The 17,690-nt window shown below is 33.3% G+C and overlaps 2 protein-coding genes across 2 annotated transcripts; one reads left to right on the top strand and one right to left on the bottom strand.

The window, feature by feature from the left end:
• Positions 1-296: 296 nt before the first annotated feature.
• Positions 297-7,786, bottom strand: LOC137642114 (putative uncharacterized protein DDB_G0286901). Its single transcript, XM_068374664.1, has 3 exons — positions 7,720-7,786; positions 6,456-7,440; positions 297-593 (listed from the first exon to the last, which is right to left on the bottom strand). The coding sequence occupies exons 1-3, from the start codon at positions 7,736-7,738 to the stop codon at positions 455-457; spliced, it is 1,143 nt and encodes a 380-aa protein (XP_068230765.1). The 5' UTR covers positions 7,739-7,786; the 3' UTR covers positions 297-454.
• Positions 7,787-9,078: 1,292 nt separating this feature from the next.
• Positions 9,079-16,897, top strand: LOC137643053 (uncharacterized). The gene is made up of 4 exons (XM_068375905.1): positions 9,079-9,089; positions 10,658-10,838; positions 15,451-15,516; positions 16,499-16,897. Exons 1-4 carry the CDS (start codon positions 9,079-9,081, stop codon positions 16,895-16,897), a joined length of 657 nt encoding a protein of 218 aa, XP_068232006.1.
• The last annotated feature ends 793 nt before the right edge of the window (positions 16,898-17,690 follow it).

Below are 17,690 nucleotides of genomic sequence, written 5' to 3'. Positions count from 1 at the left end.
TCACTCAACACCACAAATCAGTTAACGATTTCCTTCACCTGAGACTGTATTTTTAGGGGGGACGGGACTTGTGCATTCTTTCTATTGCTAAGACACAATTCTATAACTAAACGAAGACGAATTCGAATCAATTATTGCCACCTTAAGATATTTTGTACGACTTGGATCGTCATTTATGTCGTTGTAATCCACCATCTAGCCTACATATTTACATCTGTAATAACTTTAATCGTTATCATAAGCAACATATAAGGATATACATAATAGTGCTTTAACATTCAATTGAAACTCCAGTAAAAGTTTATCTGTTTATTGCGAATAACTTCACAATGATACACAGTAATTCCTCATATGGCCAATTTGATCACTTACCCTCTTTGAATGTATAACATTCATCTGACTCTGGATAATAATTATGATGGCAAATTTCTTTCTTCATTGCATATTAAACCTTTTAGTTCTTGTCCTCCAAACGACCAAACTGCTCGTTCCTGAAGTAGAAGTTGGCAGCCTCCTGGCAAGGGGTGGCATCATAATCCACCTTGCAGGTCATCTCGCTTTGGTCAAAGACGGTGCCTTCGCCGCACATGAAGCTATAATGAGCAAAGAGAGAAAGTTGAATTATGGAGAGATCGAAGCTTACTGCCCTTGCATACACGCGTTCAGACAAACACATGCCCACACACACATATGTATATATATATATATATATATATATATATATATATATACATATATATACTTTATGTCTATATATATACATACACACATATATATATATATATATATATATATATATATATATATATATATTTATATATATATATATTCATATATATATATATATATATATATATATATATATATATATATTTATGTACATATATATACATATGTATATATACACACACACACACACCCAAACACACATATATACCCACATAAATACAGTTTATATATATATATATATATATATATATGATGTATATATATATGTATATATATATATATATATATATATATATATATGTATGTATATATATATACATATATGAATATAAACATGTACATATACACACACGTACCTAAATACACACACACAAACACACACACACACACATATATATATATATATATATATATATATATATATATATATATATATATATATACATATATATATATATATATACATATATATATATATACACATTTACATATACATATATATATACATATATATATATATATATATATATATATATATATATATACTTTCCATTTGCCTGCATATACACCTTTTGTCCTCATACACCTGACAAAACTGAGATTACCAAACAATTCTTCTTCACCCAAGGGGATAACTAATGCACTGTAATTGTCAGCGACTACTCTCTTGGTAAGGGTAGAAGAGACTCTTTAGCTATGGTAAGCAGCTCTTCAAGGAGAAGCACACTCCAAAATCAAATCCTTGTTCTCTAGTCTTGGGTAGTGCCATGGCATCTGTACCATGGTCTTACACTATTTTGGTTTGGATTTCTATTGCTTGAAGGTACACACTATTTTATCTTATTCCTTTTCCTCTTGTTTTATCAGGTTTAAATAGTTTATATAGAAAATATTTATTTCAATGTCACTATTCTTAATTTTTTTTATTTTTCCTCGTTACCTTTCCTCAATGGGCTATTTTTCCTGTTGGAGCCCCTGGGCTTACTGCATTTCTAAGTAGAGTCGTAGCCTAGCAAGTAATAATAATAATAATAATAATAATAATAATAATAATAGTGGAGTCCTATCAAATGAATTTCCAGTGAACAGTGGAGTACTCCAAGGGAATGTGCTGTCACCTATGTTGTTTATCCCCCTCGTGGATATTGTAATACATAGAACAGATGAGGATGGTGGAGAAGGATTGGACCGGATCAGTAATAGGAAATCACCTGACCCAGAGTATACTAATGACGCTGTGCTTATTAGCAGAACACCACAGGACGTACAAAGCTTGTCTACCAGAATACATAAAATATCATATGGGGTTGGGCTCAAGATAGATCAAAGAAAGACAGTGATGATGAGAACGGAATATGCAATGCAATATCATTGGAATGAGAAAGGATTAACAAGGTGGAATCATTTAAATATTTAGGAACTATGATCTAGAATTGGAGCTTAATGAAAGATTGAAAAAAACAAATCAGGCAATGGCTCGGTTAAGTAAAATTTATAAATAAATCGCCTGAAATTACATATAAAAATCAGGCTAAATATCAGTTTAGTGAGATCGGTGCTACTGTATGAATATGAGTCGTTGTATGACAATGAAAGAATATCCAACAGATTTTGTAGATTTGAGAACAAAGACCGAAGAATATTGGAAGTTAAATGGCAGGACAGGATTTGAAATGAAACTATAAGAGAGATTACTCGAGTGCCGTATGTGGACGAGATCATGGTGGGGGATTGCTGGAGATGGTTTGGACATGCCCTACATGGCTGAGTACAATGCAATGTGAAGCAAGAGATGATGATTGGAGAAGTATTGATTTAAAAGCTCAAGATAAATCGAATGGCGAGATTTGACTAAGGCCATTTGCGTTAATGGGCGTAGGATGAGATGAGATGAGATATATATATATATATATATATATATATATATATATATATGTGTGTGTGTGTGTGTGTGTGTGTTTGTGTATGTATATTCATATATGTATGTACATTTTATATATATATATATATATATATATATATATATATATATATATATATATACATATATATATATATATATATATATATATATATATATACATATATATATATATATATATATATATATATATATATATGTAGAGAGAGAGAGAGAGAGAGAGAGAGAGAGAGAGAGAGAGAGAGAGAGAGAGAGAGAGAGAGACAGACAGAGAGAGAGAGAGAGATTGGGAAAATATAGAAATTAACATAGTGGGGATTACTTTAACAATTTAAGATTTGCAGATATCATAGCTGTCTTTAGTGAATTATGTAAGAAAGAGCAAAAGGTGTCTGAAGATTTGAAATAGAAAAAAAGTGAAATATAGGACTGAAAATGAATATTAGTGGATTTGAGATAATGTTTAATGAAAATGAAGAGTGACAACAAATAAGGCTTATGGCGAACCTCTAGAGATTGTTATGAAAATGTGTACTAAGGACAGAAAGTAAGTGTTTTACAGTGATATGGCACCGATATTGAAAGAAGGATTAGCATGGGCTGGAGAACTTTGGTAAACAAAATTATGTCATGAAATGGCAATTTCTATAAAATAAAAGTATTCAACAAAATGGTCCTACCATTCTCAACTTATACATCAGAAACTTGTTTCCTTACTAAAAATATAAACTAGTTACAACTCAAAGAGCTACGGGAAGGATAATGATTAGATTAACACTAAGACAAAAAAGAGCAACTTGGATACGAGAGCAAATAAAAGTAAAGGATATTCTAATAACACAAAAAAAAATGCACGAATGCAGGAAATATAATGAGAATGTCAAGTAATTCATAGACGTTAAGAATAATAGAACGTGTTACAAGAAACTGCAAAAACAAACAAGAAGAGGAAGAAATTCAATGGATTGACAAGCTAAAAATATTATTGGGTATAGACTGGCATAGTAAGACTATGAACAGACAGCACTGGATGAGCATGTCTGATGCCTTTGTTTTGCAGTGGACTGGTAACGACTCGAGTGCCATATGTTGATGAGATCATGATGAAGGGTAGATGGAGATGGTTTGGGCATGCTTTTCACCCTCCCCAAGAGAGATTAGGTTATCAAACATCCAGTTGGTCTCTACAAGGTACTAGAAAAGTTAGAAGATCCAGGCCTACATGGCTGAGGACTATGATGCGCGAAGTAGGAGATGATGAATGGAGAAGTATTCAATTCAAAGCTCAAGATAGACGCGACTGGCGAATTCTAACCGAGGGCCTTTGCATCTATAGGCGTAGGAGGAGATGATATATATATATATATATATATATATATATATATGTATATATATATATATATACTGTACAGTATATATATATATATATATATATATATATATATATATATATATATATATATATATATATATATATACTGTACAGTATATATATATATATATATATATATATATATATATATGCGTATATATATGTATACATATATATAACCACACACAAATATATATATATATATATATATATATATATATATATATACCTATATATAAATACATATATATATATATATATATATTCATATATATTTAAATATATTAGTGTACGTGATACGTGAAAAATTATGGCTAATTACTTTAATATAGATGCAAACACACGCACACACAGGCTCAAAAATTCCCACCTACTCCCCCATTCCTAACTACAACCACTCACATCAGTGTATGACTGCTCCTCATCCCCATACGCAGGAGCAGGGACTATCTTAGTAGTCACATGTCTGGCAATGCCCATCAGCGTGACCAGAAATAATATGGAGTGAATATTTATACGGGAATGCAGATGAGGCTGACAAAGCCAAAAATTCAGGGAGTGGCTATAGTGTAAGAATTGCTCAATGAATTATTAATGAAATCTCATCGGGGGAAAAGCAGAAGAAGAAACATATAGCCTACCCATGAAAAAGAGAGATGGATGTATTATAACAACAGAAGATGAAGAAAGGCAACGTTAGACGGAACACTTTAGTGAGGTCATAAGAAGGAAATAGGAAGAGAATAATCTGATTGACATAAATGAATCTAGGGAAGACCTTGATGTGCCCATGAAGGAATTTTGTTTGATTGAAGTCGAACCTATCATTAAAAAACTAAAGAGACGGAAACCCATGGATACGTTGAAATAACTACTGAAATGATATTGGCCGAAAATTAAGTAGCTCTCAAAATACTTTCCAAATTATTTTGTAGAATGGGGCATGAAGAGGCTAAACCTGATGAATGGGAGCTATGAGTGTTGGTGAAAAGGGCTGAAAAGGGAGACCTGACTTATTGCTATCGTAACAGAGGCATAACATGACAAAAACTTTTGATAGTGTGCACCCCCCAATTTTGTGAGGAGTCCTCATTAATATGAAAATTTGATTAAGTCTGTTCATAGCAAGTACGAAGTTAATATTAATGGAGTCTATCAAATGAATTTGCAATGAGCAGTGGAGTACTCCAATAGAATATGTTGTCACCTATGTTATTTATCTTCCTCATAGATTTTGTAATGCACTGAAGAGTTAGGGATGGTGGTGAAGCATTGGGCTGGATTGGTAATAGGAAATTAGCTGACTTACAGTATCTCATGACGCTGTCCTTATTAGCAGAACAGCACATGATTTATAATGCTTGCTTACAAGAATGAATGCAATATCACATAAGGTTGGGCTCAAGAGGAATAGAAGAAAGACAGAGAGCATGGGAACGGAATATTCCGTAAAATATGAAATATCATAGGACGGAAAAAGGATTAATGAGATGGAATCATTTCAATATTTAGGAACTACGATCTCTGATACAAGGTCTTTAGAAATTGAGTTTAATGAAATATTGAAAAAAATCAAATTGGACAATGGCTCAGTTAAGTGAAATTACGAAATCAAATGGCCTGAAAATTATATATAAAAATCAATCTATATATCATTTTAATGAGATCAGTGCTACTGTGTGGATATGAGTCATGGTATAACAATGAAACAATATCTTACCGATTTTTTCGATTTGAGAACAAAGCCCTCAAAAGAATATGGGGAGTTGAATGGCAGGAAAAAATTATAAATAAAACTCTAAGAGAGATTACTCTAGTGCCATATGTGGATGAGATCTTGGTGGAAGACCCAGGCCTACATAACTGAGAACTATGAACCGTGAAGTTGAAGATGATAAATGGAGAAGTACTGATTTAAAAGCTGAAGATACAGAGGACTGGTTTAATCAAATCGAGGCCCTTATCGTCAATAGTCGTATGAGGAGAAGATGATGTTGATGATATATATATATAATTATATATATATATATATATATATATATATATATATATATATATATATATATATATATATATATATATATATATACATACAGATAAGTACACACATAGATTGATAGGTAGGGCCAGACACTTAATCAATACTATATAGAAAAGATATACACTATTATATATATATATATATATATATATGTATGTATATATATACATATATATATGTATATATATATACACATATATATATATGTATACATATACATGTATATATATTTATATATATATATATATATATATATATATATACACATATATATATATATATATATATATATATACATATATATGTAAATATATATATATATATATATATATATATATATATATATATATATATATATATATAATCCATTTTTGAAAACTTCCTTTCCTTACCTGTATTGGTAGGTTTCTATTTTGCCGTCAGAGAAGAGAGCTGGGTTGCAAACGTGGAAGACACGACAGGCGTTGTCTTGGTCTGCGTAGTAGCCGTAAGGTCGGTTGGTGCAGCTGAAGGAGGAAGAGATACTGCCAAGCAAACGGGTGGCACCCGAGGGCAGGTTCAAAGGCTCGAAAACCCCACTCACCTCGTCACCGCCCTGGTTGAAGGACGAACCAGTGTTCAACTGTAAACTGTTGCTTGACTGTGTTTGTCCTCTTAATGAAACCTGGCTGTTGGCATTGAACTGGATGTTGTTGTTGTTGTTGTTGTTTAACCTTCTTGTAGTAAATCCAGTTTGCTGGAATCGGTTATCAACATTCTGTTGATTCCTATCAGTCTGCAAGAAAGAGTTTGGTGCCTGCTGGGCCTGGATGCGAAGTGAGGGCGTCAACTGGATGTTGATTGGTGTGAGAAGGTTCCTTCTGGTCTCTTGTTGGTTATCAGAGAAAGTCTGGGGACGATTATCACGATTTCCTTGGTTCAAATCAAAGCTGATTCCATTGTTGATCTCAGACGTGCTTACACTGCTGGTAGATTGGAATTGATTTCCACTGTCTTGTTGGAATGCACCGGGTGTGAATGTATTTTGTTGGTTTTGTTGATAAGCTTGACCCTCGAGCCTATTTTGGTTTTCAACATCAAAGGAATTTAAGTTGTTTTGCTGGTTTTGCTGGAAAGTTGTTCTTCCAGACTGGAACTGATTATCATTCTGGAGCCTAGTAAATGACTCAATATTTCTGTTGTTCGAAACAGTAGTAGACTGAATGTTTGAGCCTAAATTCTGGAACTGATTATTTCTGTTGCTATTGCCAAAATCGGAACCAGATCTGAAGGAGCTTCCTTGCTGGAAGAATCCCGGACCAGCAAGCCTGACAGCTGGATTATTGAGTTCCAGACGTTGCTGGAACTGTTGTCCAGCAGCAAGAGCAACTGTAACTGCTAATATCAAAAACAGAAATTGTATTAGTGTTATTAATCTTTAGCTTTATAGAATTTAAGGAAATCACTCTAATAGTAATGCGATTCAATATTAATGATAATTTACAAGTAACATAAAATAGTTCTTTACTGTATCTAGAATCTTTTGAAAATTTACACACTCCCTTAACACTTAATATAAGATATTGGAATGTGTAATTGATATATTCTTCTTCTATCAGTAAAGAGAAACTGGCTCTATTACATAGTAATTACATAACGGAAGAACAAAACACTTACAAAGTAGGAGGAACCTCATGATTGCTGTTGATTCAGAGAGGCCAATGTGTCAACTGCCTCCCTGACGTCCACCTGTCCCCTTATATATCCCAACGTCTTTAAGGAAAGGGACCCTAATCCGGTTTATAACTAGATCGACCTCTTATTTCCAGCCAAGGACAACATCCTGCTCTTCTTTATATCATATGATAGAGAATGAAGTAAAATCGCAATAAGATAAGAAAATCGGTTCATTAAAGCAATATATCAGTGAGTCACGTTTGACTAGTTTATTCATGATCATATTACGTATCTATTGGCCGTTAACTAAGCTCAGAAAATAGAGACATAAAATCCATTCAGAATAGACACCATACATTTTTCAATGGCTATCATATAGAAATTCTTATATTTGTACTATCTCTCTCTCTCTCTCTCTCTCTCTCTCTCTCTCTCTCTCTCTCTCTCTCTCTCTCTCTCTCTCTCATACAAATAGGGAGTACTCATATTTTGAACAGATAACCATTTTTTTTTCCAGATCTGGGAGTCGATTCTAACTTGTCTTCCATCAAACAATAAGCAACTGATAATGGAAACCTTTTACAAATATGAAAAAAATAAAAACGTAGAAATGAGATTAGATAACTGATGATCAAGTGAATGAGTTCATAACACCAAAAGATGGTTCCTTTGACAGAGGATAAGTAGTATATTAGCCGGGCACCAGCCACCCGTTGAGATACTATTGCTCGAGAGTTATGGGATCCTTTGACTGGTCAGACAATCCTACATTGGATCCTTCTCTCTGGTTACGGTTCACTTTCCTTTTACCTAAACATACGCCAAATAGTGTGGCCTATTCTTTACAGATTTTCCTTTCTTCATACACATGACAACACTGAGATTACTAAACAATTCTTCTTTCACCCAAAAGGTTAACTACTGCAGCGTAATTGTTCAGTGGCTACTTTCCCTTTGCTAAGGGTAGAAGAGACTCTTTAGCTATGGTAAGTATGGTAAGCTGCTCTTCTAGGAGAATGACACTCTCAAAATCAAACCATTGTTCTCTAGTCTTGAAGCAGTACCATAGCCTCTGTACCCTGTCTTGGGTTAGAGTTCTCTTGCTTGAGGGTACACTCAGACACACTATTCCATCTTATTTCTATTCCTCTTGTTTTGCTAAAGTTTTTATAGTTTATATAAGATATATTTATTTTAATGTTGTTACTGTTCTTAAGCTATTCTAATTTTCCTTGTTTCCTTTCCTCACAGGGCTACTTTCCCTGTTGGAGGCCCTGAGCTCCAACTCAAAATAATCTCCAAATAATCAATATGAATGGGACCAAAGACACCCTCGGTGGAAACGCTTGCTAAGTCGTGATGACTCGAAGGTGAGTTGGCGTGTCATAGATTGGAAGGGGAATGTTTCAGATAAAAGTGATGAAGGCCCAGAGGATGCCCAGTTTAAAGCTCATTTTGAGGAATTATTGAATCCTAATGTCATCCAGGGTGAGGAAAACTCTGACGCTAGTGGTGCACCCTATATTCCGAGAATTAGAATGTGTGATGGTGAGTTTGAAGAAAAATAGGGGTTTTATTGGGATATGTCCTGGGTTATTTACAGCCTTACCTATTTCATGGAAACTGTTCTTTCTTACAATTTTTAGCTAAATATTCCTGTTTACATGTTATCGTTTGTATTGGAGTAGTAATAAACTGATAACCTTGTTCAAAAAAGGAAGTATATTTGATTGTAGCAATTGTCGGAGAATTAGTATCATAAATACAATTGCCAAGATATATGAAATGCTGCTAATGAATAGATTATCACTATGGTGTTCTACTGATAAGTGCCAGGCAGTTGCGCAAAAGGGAAGGGGATGTCTTTATATTCATTAATCGATTTTTTCCAATACAAGAAAAAGAAGCTGTATACGTTGTTTGAGGACTACAGTAAGGCATATAATAAAGTGCCTAGAAAAAAAAAATGCACTTGAAGTCGATAGGGTGCGGTAAATTCATGCTTTTAGCAATCCAGGGTATGTACAAATGTACAAAAAAACATCTTAAAGTTTGTTACTGTGGAATCGTCAATTGGAGTGCTACAAGGGGCACCAACGAGTTGTTTGTTATTTGTGATTTATATAGATAAAATAATAAAGGTAATCAAAGAAAGAATAGGAACTGATGGTTTTTTGGGAGGATTACATGCCTTGCTTCTGATGGACGACAAGGTTATACTCGCAACATCTCGCAAAATGTGTATGAAAAAGTTTGAAGTGTTATTGGACGATTGTAAAGAGTATGGCATGCGGGATAACTCATCCAAGACTTAATATTTTGATATTAATGGAGATAAAAATGATAGAAAGTCATTCCTGTCTGGTAACGTAGAAGTTGAATATTGCTCTCAGTATTTGTATCTAAGGCTTATTTTTTAGACGATGCAAAAATGAAATCTGTACTTGATGCACAAGATAGGCCATCATCTTCGTTGGTTACCAAGTTTGCCATATTTTGTGCTGTAAACACAACCATGCCATTCTGATAAAAGATGAAAGTATTTCATGCAGCTATAATATCATCCCTGTTATACAGTTCTGAAAGTTGGTTAACGTTGAATGTTGGAGGCATAGAAAAGACTTACAGTAAACTAGAAAGAATACTACTTGGTGTTAGAAGCAATATATCGGTACATATGTGCTTAGTTGAGATAGGTCTAAACACTGTACAACATGATATTAGGAAAAGAAGGAAAAATTTCTTAGCATCTAAATTAGATAATGTAGATTTGGAGAAACCATTTCATTTTGTATTTAATATGTGTAGGAGTAACATTACACCAGGTTACACATTTTTAGAGTTATGTAAGGGAAGAAAATAGCGGACAGTCATTAGGAAATATTCGGTCATTAATAAGAGATAAACCTTTAAATGCAACGAAGTATATTACATATAGGTCAAAACTTAACTGGGAACTATTACATCACAGAGTGAATAAAGGAGAAATGTATGTTCCTGATTACAAGAGACAAGCTTTAAAAAGGATAAGACTGGTGTCACATAGTTTGAAAATTGAATTAGGAAGGTGGAGTAGGATCCATTATGAGTTCCGTATTTGTGTATTTACGGAAAATCAGGTAAAAGATGAGGAACATGTACTATTACACTGGCCGCTTACTGCACACTAAAGCGCGAATTATCCTAACCTTGATTATTCGGACATTGTAAACTTGTTGAATGAAGGAAATCCAATATATCTTTGTAATTACTTATATGAAATCCCGGATTGCTATAAGAACTAATTATAATAAATAGATTTGGAGTTGTATTACTATGTTATTAATCGGAAAATTGTTTGCTTGTTTATATATTTCTGTGGACATAATATTTTTCTTAAAGCAAATCTGTCTTGTGCAAGATTATTGTATACAATTTATTTAGTAAAGGATTTATATTTACCTTTGTAAGTGTTTGTAATATTAAGTCAATAAAGTAATAATAATATTTAGGTTTAAAAAAAAAAAGAAAAAAAAAAGACTAGAAGATTCCAATCTTCTTCTTACAATCGCTAATCTCCTACAGAATTCTTTTGTTTGTGGTCACAGTTTGCTTGATTCTTCTTGATTGAATTGCTGCTTTTTACTGTCTTAATCATTCGGACTTTGTTTCCTAACTCAAGCAGATGTCCGTTGGTGAGTCATTTCTTAGTATTATTATTGAATTTTTAGCAAATATATTGCAAGGAGATGTTGATGAACTCCATATTATTAAAGGAATTTAGTAGCTGGTGTTTCACATGATGGTGTTCTTGAATGCTGAAAGAATGTTTGTTGCTTGTGCAGATGATAACAGTTTTTGCATTAACTCAATCTCTCTGGTTAGACTCGTGGTTGCTGAATCCCTCTACAGTCACTCTACAGAGATCTATGTGAAATAGGATTAAGTTGGACGAAGTATTATATGACTATGAAGAAGTCGATGGGTCATCCCCACTGAGCTCTGTTCATTAAAAATGTTTTTAGATAAAATGCTGCTCAGTTAAGATTCTAGGTGTTCATCTTGATTCCAAATTCGGTTATGAAAAACATATTTGGTCTGCCTCTTTTTAATATTACAAAAAAAATAAGGATTTTTCGATGGTACTCTGCATTGAGGAAACATTTTAATTTATTTTCTTTACCCGGTTTTGGAAACTCATTTCCTATCTAGTCTTCAACGCAAGACTCTCATCTTAACTTATTGGACAAAGAATTACAACTTATTAAATTCCTTATCCTTAATTAGTTTGCTGCGCGTGCAATGTAAGGTTTTATATTATTCTGACCATCCTTTGTATTCAGAACTTCCAATTATTTACGAATCGTTATGTAATACAAGTTATACACTTAATTCTAATAACAATCCCCTTACTTTCATACGGTTCAAAACTATACTGCATTCTATAAGTTTTATTTTGACTGAAATAAAATTGTGAACTGATCTTCAATTCAACTTCTTAAGTTTAAACGAGAGAGAGAGAGAGAGAGAGAGAGAGAGAGAGAGAGAGAGAGAGAGAGAGAGAGAGAGAGAGAGAGAGGGGGGGGGGTGTTGCATAGTCCCATGTGGAGCACATGCATTCTTATAAAACTTTATAAGCTACGATAATAAGGTTGCATTTTGGCAGAGACCGGGTAATCAATCAATTCCATCTCCTCGATTTTCGCAGAAAGTCTTTTTTGGTCCCAAAGATGGAGTGAGAGAAGACACTGGAAGTTAGGATATGGCCACTGAGTATTGCACATCACTTTCACTTGCTTCACTTCGTCTAGCCTTCCAAGTGACCGAACCCGTTAGAATGAAAAAAATAAATAAATAAATAAAACAAAATACGAGATTTAGGAGAAAACCATGTATGAAACTTGACACTGAGACTCGCGCTAAGGAAGGTCAACTTGGAAATGACACCTATAGATGTTTGACGACGTTCGTATTGGGAATTCCTTTCATATCGTAGCCCCCTTTGTAAATAGTTTATATTTACATATATATATATATATATATATATATATATATATATATATATATATATATATATATATATATACATATATATATATATATATATATATATATATATATATTTATACATACATATATATATATATATATATATATATATATACGTATATATATATATATATATATATATATATATATATATATATATATATATTACTTATTAGTCAGAAAACTTCACGTGACAAATATTCAAGAGTAAAATTCCCAGGAAACAGCCAAGTAAAAGACCAGGTACCAAGCGCTATTTTGTTAAACGTACACTTGGAAAATAAAATCATACAAACCAGAAACCTAACAAAATAAAAAAGGAAAGCCACAAACCAGCAAAGCATCATCAATGTGTGTAGGTAATTATAATAAACAATTATCTTTATATAATAAAATGCTAGTAATGTAACAATCTTCGAACTAAAGGTTTACATTGTAATTCCCTTCAATTTCATTAACAAGATACGTGTCTAATTTAAAAAGACCAGAGCTAAGATTTAAAATTCTATTACTAAAATATTTAATAAAATCAGATTTAATAATATTTCTTTTTACAACTTTTTTTCACAAAATACAATCTCCTAGTTTTACCAGTCAATACAGTGGTTAAAATAATTCATTTGGACACATAGAGTACTATTTTTATAGACATTTGTCCTGTCCTAACTGCATAACAATGTTGTTTGATTTGATCATCAAGCAGTTTTCCAATTTGACCAAATATTTCTTGTCACACCCAGTACATAGAATTATGTAAATAGAGCCATTATTAGTCGAGATAAAGTGAGTCGCAAAAGGATTTTCAAATGGCAACTCATATTGATGCAGTAATAATGGGTTATAGTGAATTTAGGAATAGCACTAGTGTGATTAATATGTTAGGTAGTAGGTTGGCCAGGATACCAACCACCCATTGAGGTACTACCGCTAGAGAGTTATTGGGTCTTTTGACTGGCGAGACAGTACTATATTGGATCCTTCTCTTTGGTTACGGCTCATTTTTCCCTTGCCTACACAAACACCGAATAGCCAGGCCTATTCTTTACATATTCTCCTCTGTCCTCATACACCTGACAACACTGAGATTACCAAACAACTCTTCTTTGCTCAGGGGTTAACTAGTGCAATGTGGTTCAGTGGCTACTCTCCTCTAGTTAAGGGTAGAAGAGACTCTTTAGCTATGGTAGCAGCCCTTCTAAGAGAAGGACACTCCAAATTCAAACCATTGTTCTCTGGTCTTGGATAGTGTCATAGCCTCTGTGTCATGGCCTTTCTCAGTCATGGGGTAAAGTTCTCTTGCTTGAGGGTACACTCGGGCACACTATTCTATCTTATTTCTCTTCCTCTTGCTTTTTTTAAAGTTTTTATAGTTTATATATGAAATATCTATTTTAATGTTGTTACTGTTCTTAAAATATTTTATGTTATTAATTACCTTTCTTGTAATTTCCTTATTTCCTTTCCTCACTAGGCTATTTTCCCTGTTGGAGCCCTCGGGTTTATAGCATTCTGCCTTTCCAACTTGGGTTGTAGCTTAGCATCTAACCAATTACTTTGCCTCTGAATTTCCATATATTTGGTCTAAATAATTACGGCTTAGGCATTCTTCAGAATTCTTTGTCGGAATATTGATTCAAAGAAAAATGAGTATTGCGATTTTATCCGTCGTCCAAGCGGGGAATTTCTGAATTTTGTTAAAGTGTATTTCCCGTTTATTATTTTGCTGCTATTTTAGTAGCTTGTTTGATAAATATTTCTATAGCATAATTGTCTTTAAATTCATAACACTCATATAAATCTTTCATACTTTAGAATTTAATTTCAATTGAGACCCTTCAGAGATTGAAACGTGATAATATCTCAGAATATAGTCGATCGAAAGTTAAAGCTCCTTAATTCTCTTCTTCAATCTTATAGGTATCCATTGCATTATGGCCTAAATGATTATTACATATTACTCAGCCAGTTCCATTCTCCCACATTCCATACTAACATTCAATAACTCTGCTTCCTTGCTTCAATGTTTCCTCATAGCCTTACGGTTGTAAATTTCTTCCTCTTTCCAATACCATTAGATTTCAACAACCGTCTCTTTACTATTACAAACAAATGCTTTTTCACATCCTTTGAATTCACATTGATATCTTTACTTTCCCTACTATTCTTGTCCTTACATTATTAATAAAATCAGCCATCATAAAAGACTCGACGATCCCTTGTAAAATTTGATTTTCCAGAATCAAATTAGACCATAGGCGGATTTGAAGTCTGTGTGACACCCATGTTTGAACTTGGGGTTAAGTTTGGGTTAATTTGATCGACCTTTTGCTCGACCTTGACCTTTGAACTAGGACTTTAAAAATTGAATCTCTTCCACGTTTCAGCATAACAATTAAGCCCTGAAATTTCACTACTCTATGAGTAAAATTGTGTCTAGGAAGTTGTTCACAAACATACAAACAATGGCAAAAACACAACCTCTCCAACTTCGTTAGCAGAGGTAAATGTAATAAAAGAAAATATATATAAAGAAACAAACAAAAATACATATATTTAAAAATTTAGAAATATACATTAAAGGATATAACCAGCTGTAAAAGTACGATAATTATTAGACATATCATTTATGAATAACAGAGACGTAATGAGAACAAAAACTGGTTACAGGAAAACCTTCTGAAATTATATTGACTTTCATTTCAGTTTGCATCAAATCTTTATCGTTCAAATAAATATTTTCCAGCATCGATAAGTGCTATAACGCCAGCTGTAAGTTCTCAATCAATAAGTCATTTCAAAGTCTTTCAAAGTGAATGATCAAAAAAGAGGAGCTGTTGTCTTAACTGGCACCTCATATGAACTAAAGCCCGTTCTGGGAGGGTTTTTCGAAAGGTTTTAATGGTCACTCATGAGTGGCAGAGGCAAGGGACAGTGACAATGCCATAGCAGGACATTGCCAGAGAGGCTGACCATATATACGTATGATCAGTGCTAAAGCATCTCTCCACCCATGCTTCAATCAGGCAATATATGCTAATGACTAAGCGGGTAGACCTTTTGGCTTCCCCTACCCCCTCCCATGTCCTTAGCACACAAGGATGGTGAGGTGGCAGACACTACTAGAAACTATTGAACTTGAGCGGGTCTCGAACTCAAGTGCAGCAGATAAGGACAATTCACCGCGCACAGTTCGCCCCCAACACTTTGCTGTTACGGACAGTTCGCCACTGGCGAACTTGTCTACTAATGATATTACTAATAGTTTATTCCTTGAAAATTACTAAACTATTACTATTTGCCACAGCAAACTGTTAACACTAATATATATTACTAATAGTCATTCCTTGAAAATGGCTCATTTTAGTTTTGGGAATAAAAATTAATAATTACCGGTAGTAGGCCTACCTATGTTAACTTTTATAATTTTTAGAATAAAAAACTTATGTACCCTTTCATATCTTATAATTACAGATAACTTTGATTCTCATATTTAATCCTTAGTAAATAATTTGCCCTCAGAACTAAAAACTATATTAACTTGGTTTAAGTGTAATTACGTGGGTGATTATAACAGATGAGGTAGCAGTCGGAAATACAAATAAAGGTAGGCCTAGTCATTAATGAGGGACAATTTTGGATAAAGGAAACTGAAATGAAAAATATAAAATTAGTGTTTGGAGTCAAGAAATTTAACATGTATCTTTATGGTAGAAAAAAGTTCACACTAGTTGCAAACAATAAACCTTAATAGGCAATTTTGAGTTCAAAAGCAAGTTTACCTACATTAGTAGCAACAAGACTTCAACGTTGGGCAATCACGTTAGTCGCTTATCATTATGATATAGAATATCGTCCTACATCAAAGATGCGTAATGCAGATGCTTTACCTAGATTTCAAGTAGAAACAAGTCCAGAAGAGTATGAGGACAGTATACTTTTATTAACAGTTCATGATGTACCCATTACAGCAAAGGATGTTACTAAATGTACAAAGAAAGACCCAGTACTTGCGAAGGTAGAAAGTATAATCACAGTTAGGGACTTATGTGGAAATGAAGAAAGTTGTAAACCATATAACGTTATTAGAGTCGAGTTGAGTGTAACAGAAGGCTGTATCATGAATGGATTAAAAGTAGTCATTCCTAGTTAACTGAGAAATAAAGTTTTGTCTGAAATACATGTTGATCACCAAGGCATTATCAGATCAAAGTCTATTGCTAGGACTTCTGTTTGGTGGCCAAACATTATTTGTAAGAAATTGTATGAATTTTGTTATGCAACAGAACAATCCCTAGGATGCTAAATGCACCTGAGGGAGTTCCTCAAGTATCCATTGCAAAGAATTCACAAAGATCTTGGGGGTTATTTTTTTCTTGATAGTTGTGGACGCTTACAGTAAATGTCCATTGGTAATTCCATAAGGCCCAATCTTATTCAACTTTAAGAGAATTAATGCAAATGTATTTAACACATGGTATTCCAGAAAGAATTGTAACAGATAATGGTCCATAGTTTACCTCACAAAAGTTTTAAGAGTTTTGTAATATAAATGGTATTAAGCATACATTTTCAGTAATATATCATCCTTTCTCGAAGGAAGAAAATGAAAGATTTCTTCAAATATTCGAGCATAAAATGAATTGTAGAAAAGCAAATTTGAGTAACATGCATCAAAGTTCCTATTGTTATATAGAACAACAGCGCAAACCACAACAGTTGTGTCACCACCAGATTTGTTGATGGGGAGGAAGATTTAGTGTAAGTTACATTTGTTGCATCAAAGTGTGTAAAGTGATTTAGAAAAGAAAGGGTATAAACAAGTGGAAAATCTTCCAAAAGTGAGACATTTTCCCCCTTATCTAATGTCATGGTAAGACTATACAGTACCTCAGAGAAGCGGGTACCAGGAGACTTTGTAAGAGAGATAGGAAAGTTACATTAAG

Source organism: Palaemon carinicauda, chromosome 6, assembly GCF_036898095.1.
Source record: "Palaemon carinicauda isolate YSFRI2023 chromosome 6, ASM3689809v2, whole genome shotgun sequence".
In the NCBI taxonomy this organism is placed as follows: domain Eukaryota; kingdom Metazoa; phylum Arthropoda; class Malacostraca; order Decapoda; family Palaemonidae; genus Palaemon; species Palaemon carinicauda.
Note: the sequence above shows the minus strand (reverse complement) of the source record. Positions and strands in the feature narration are given on the sequence as shown.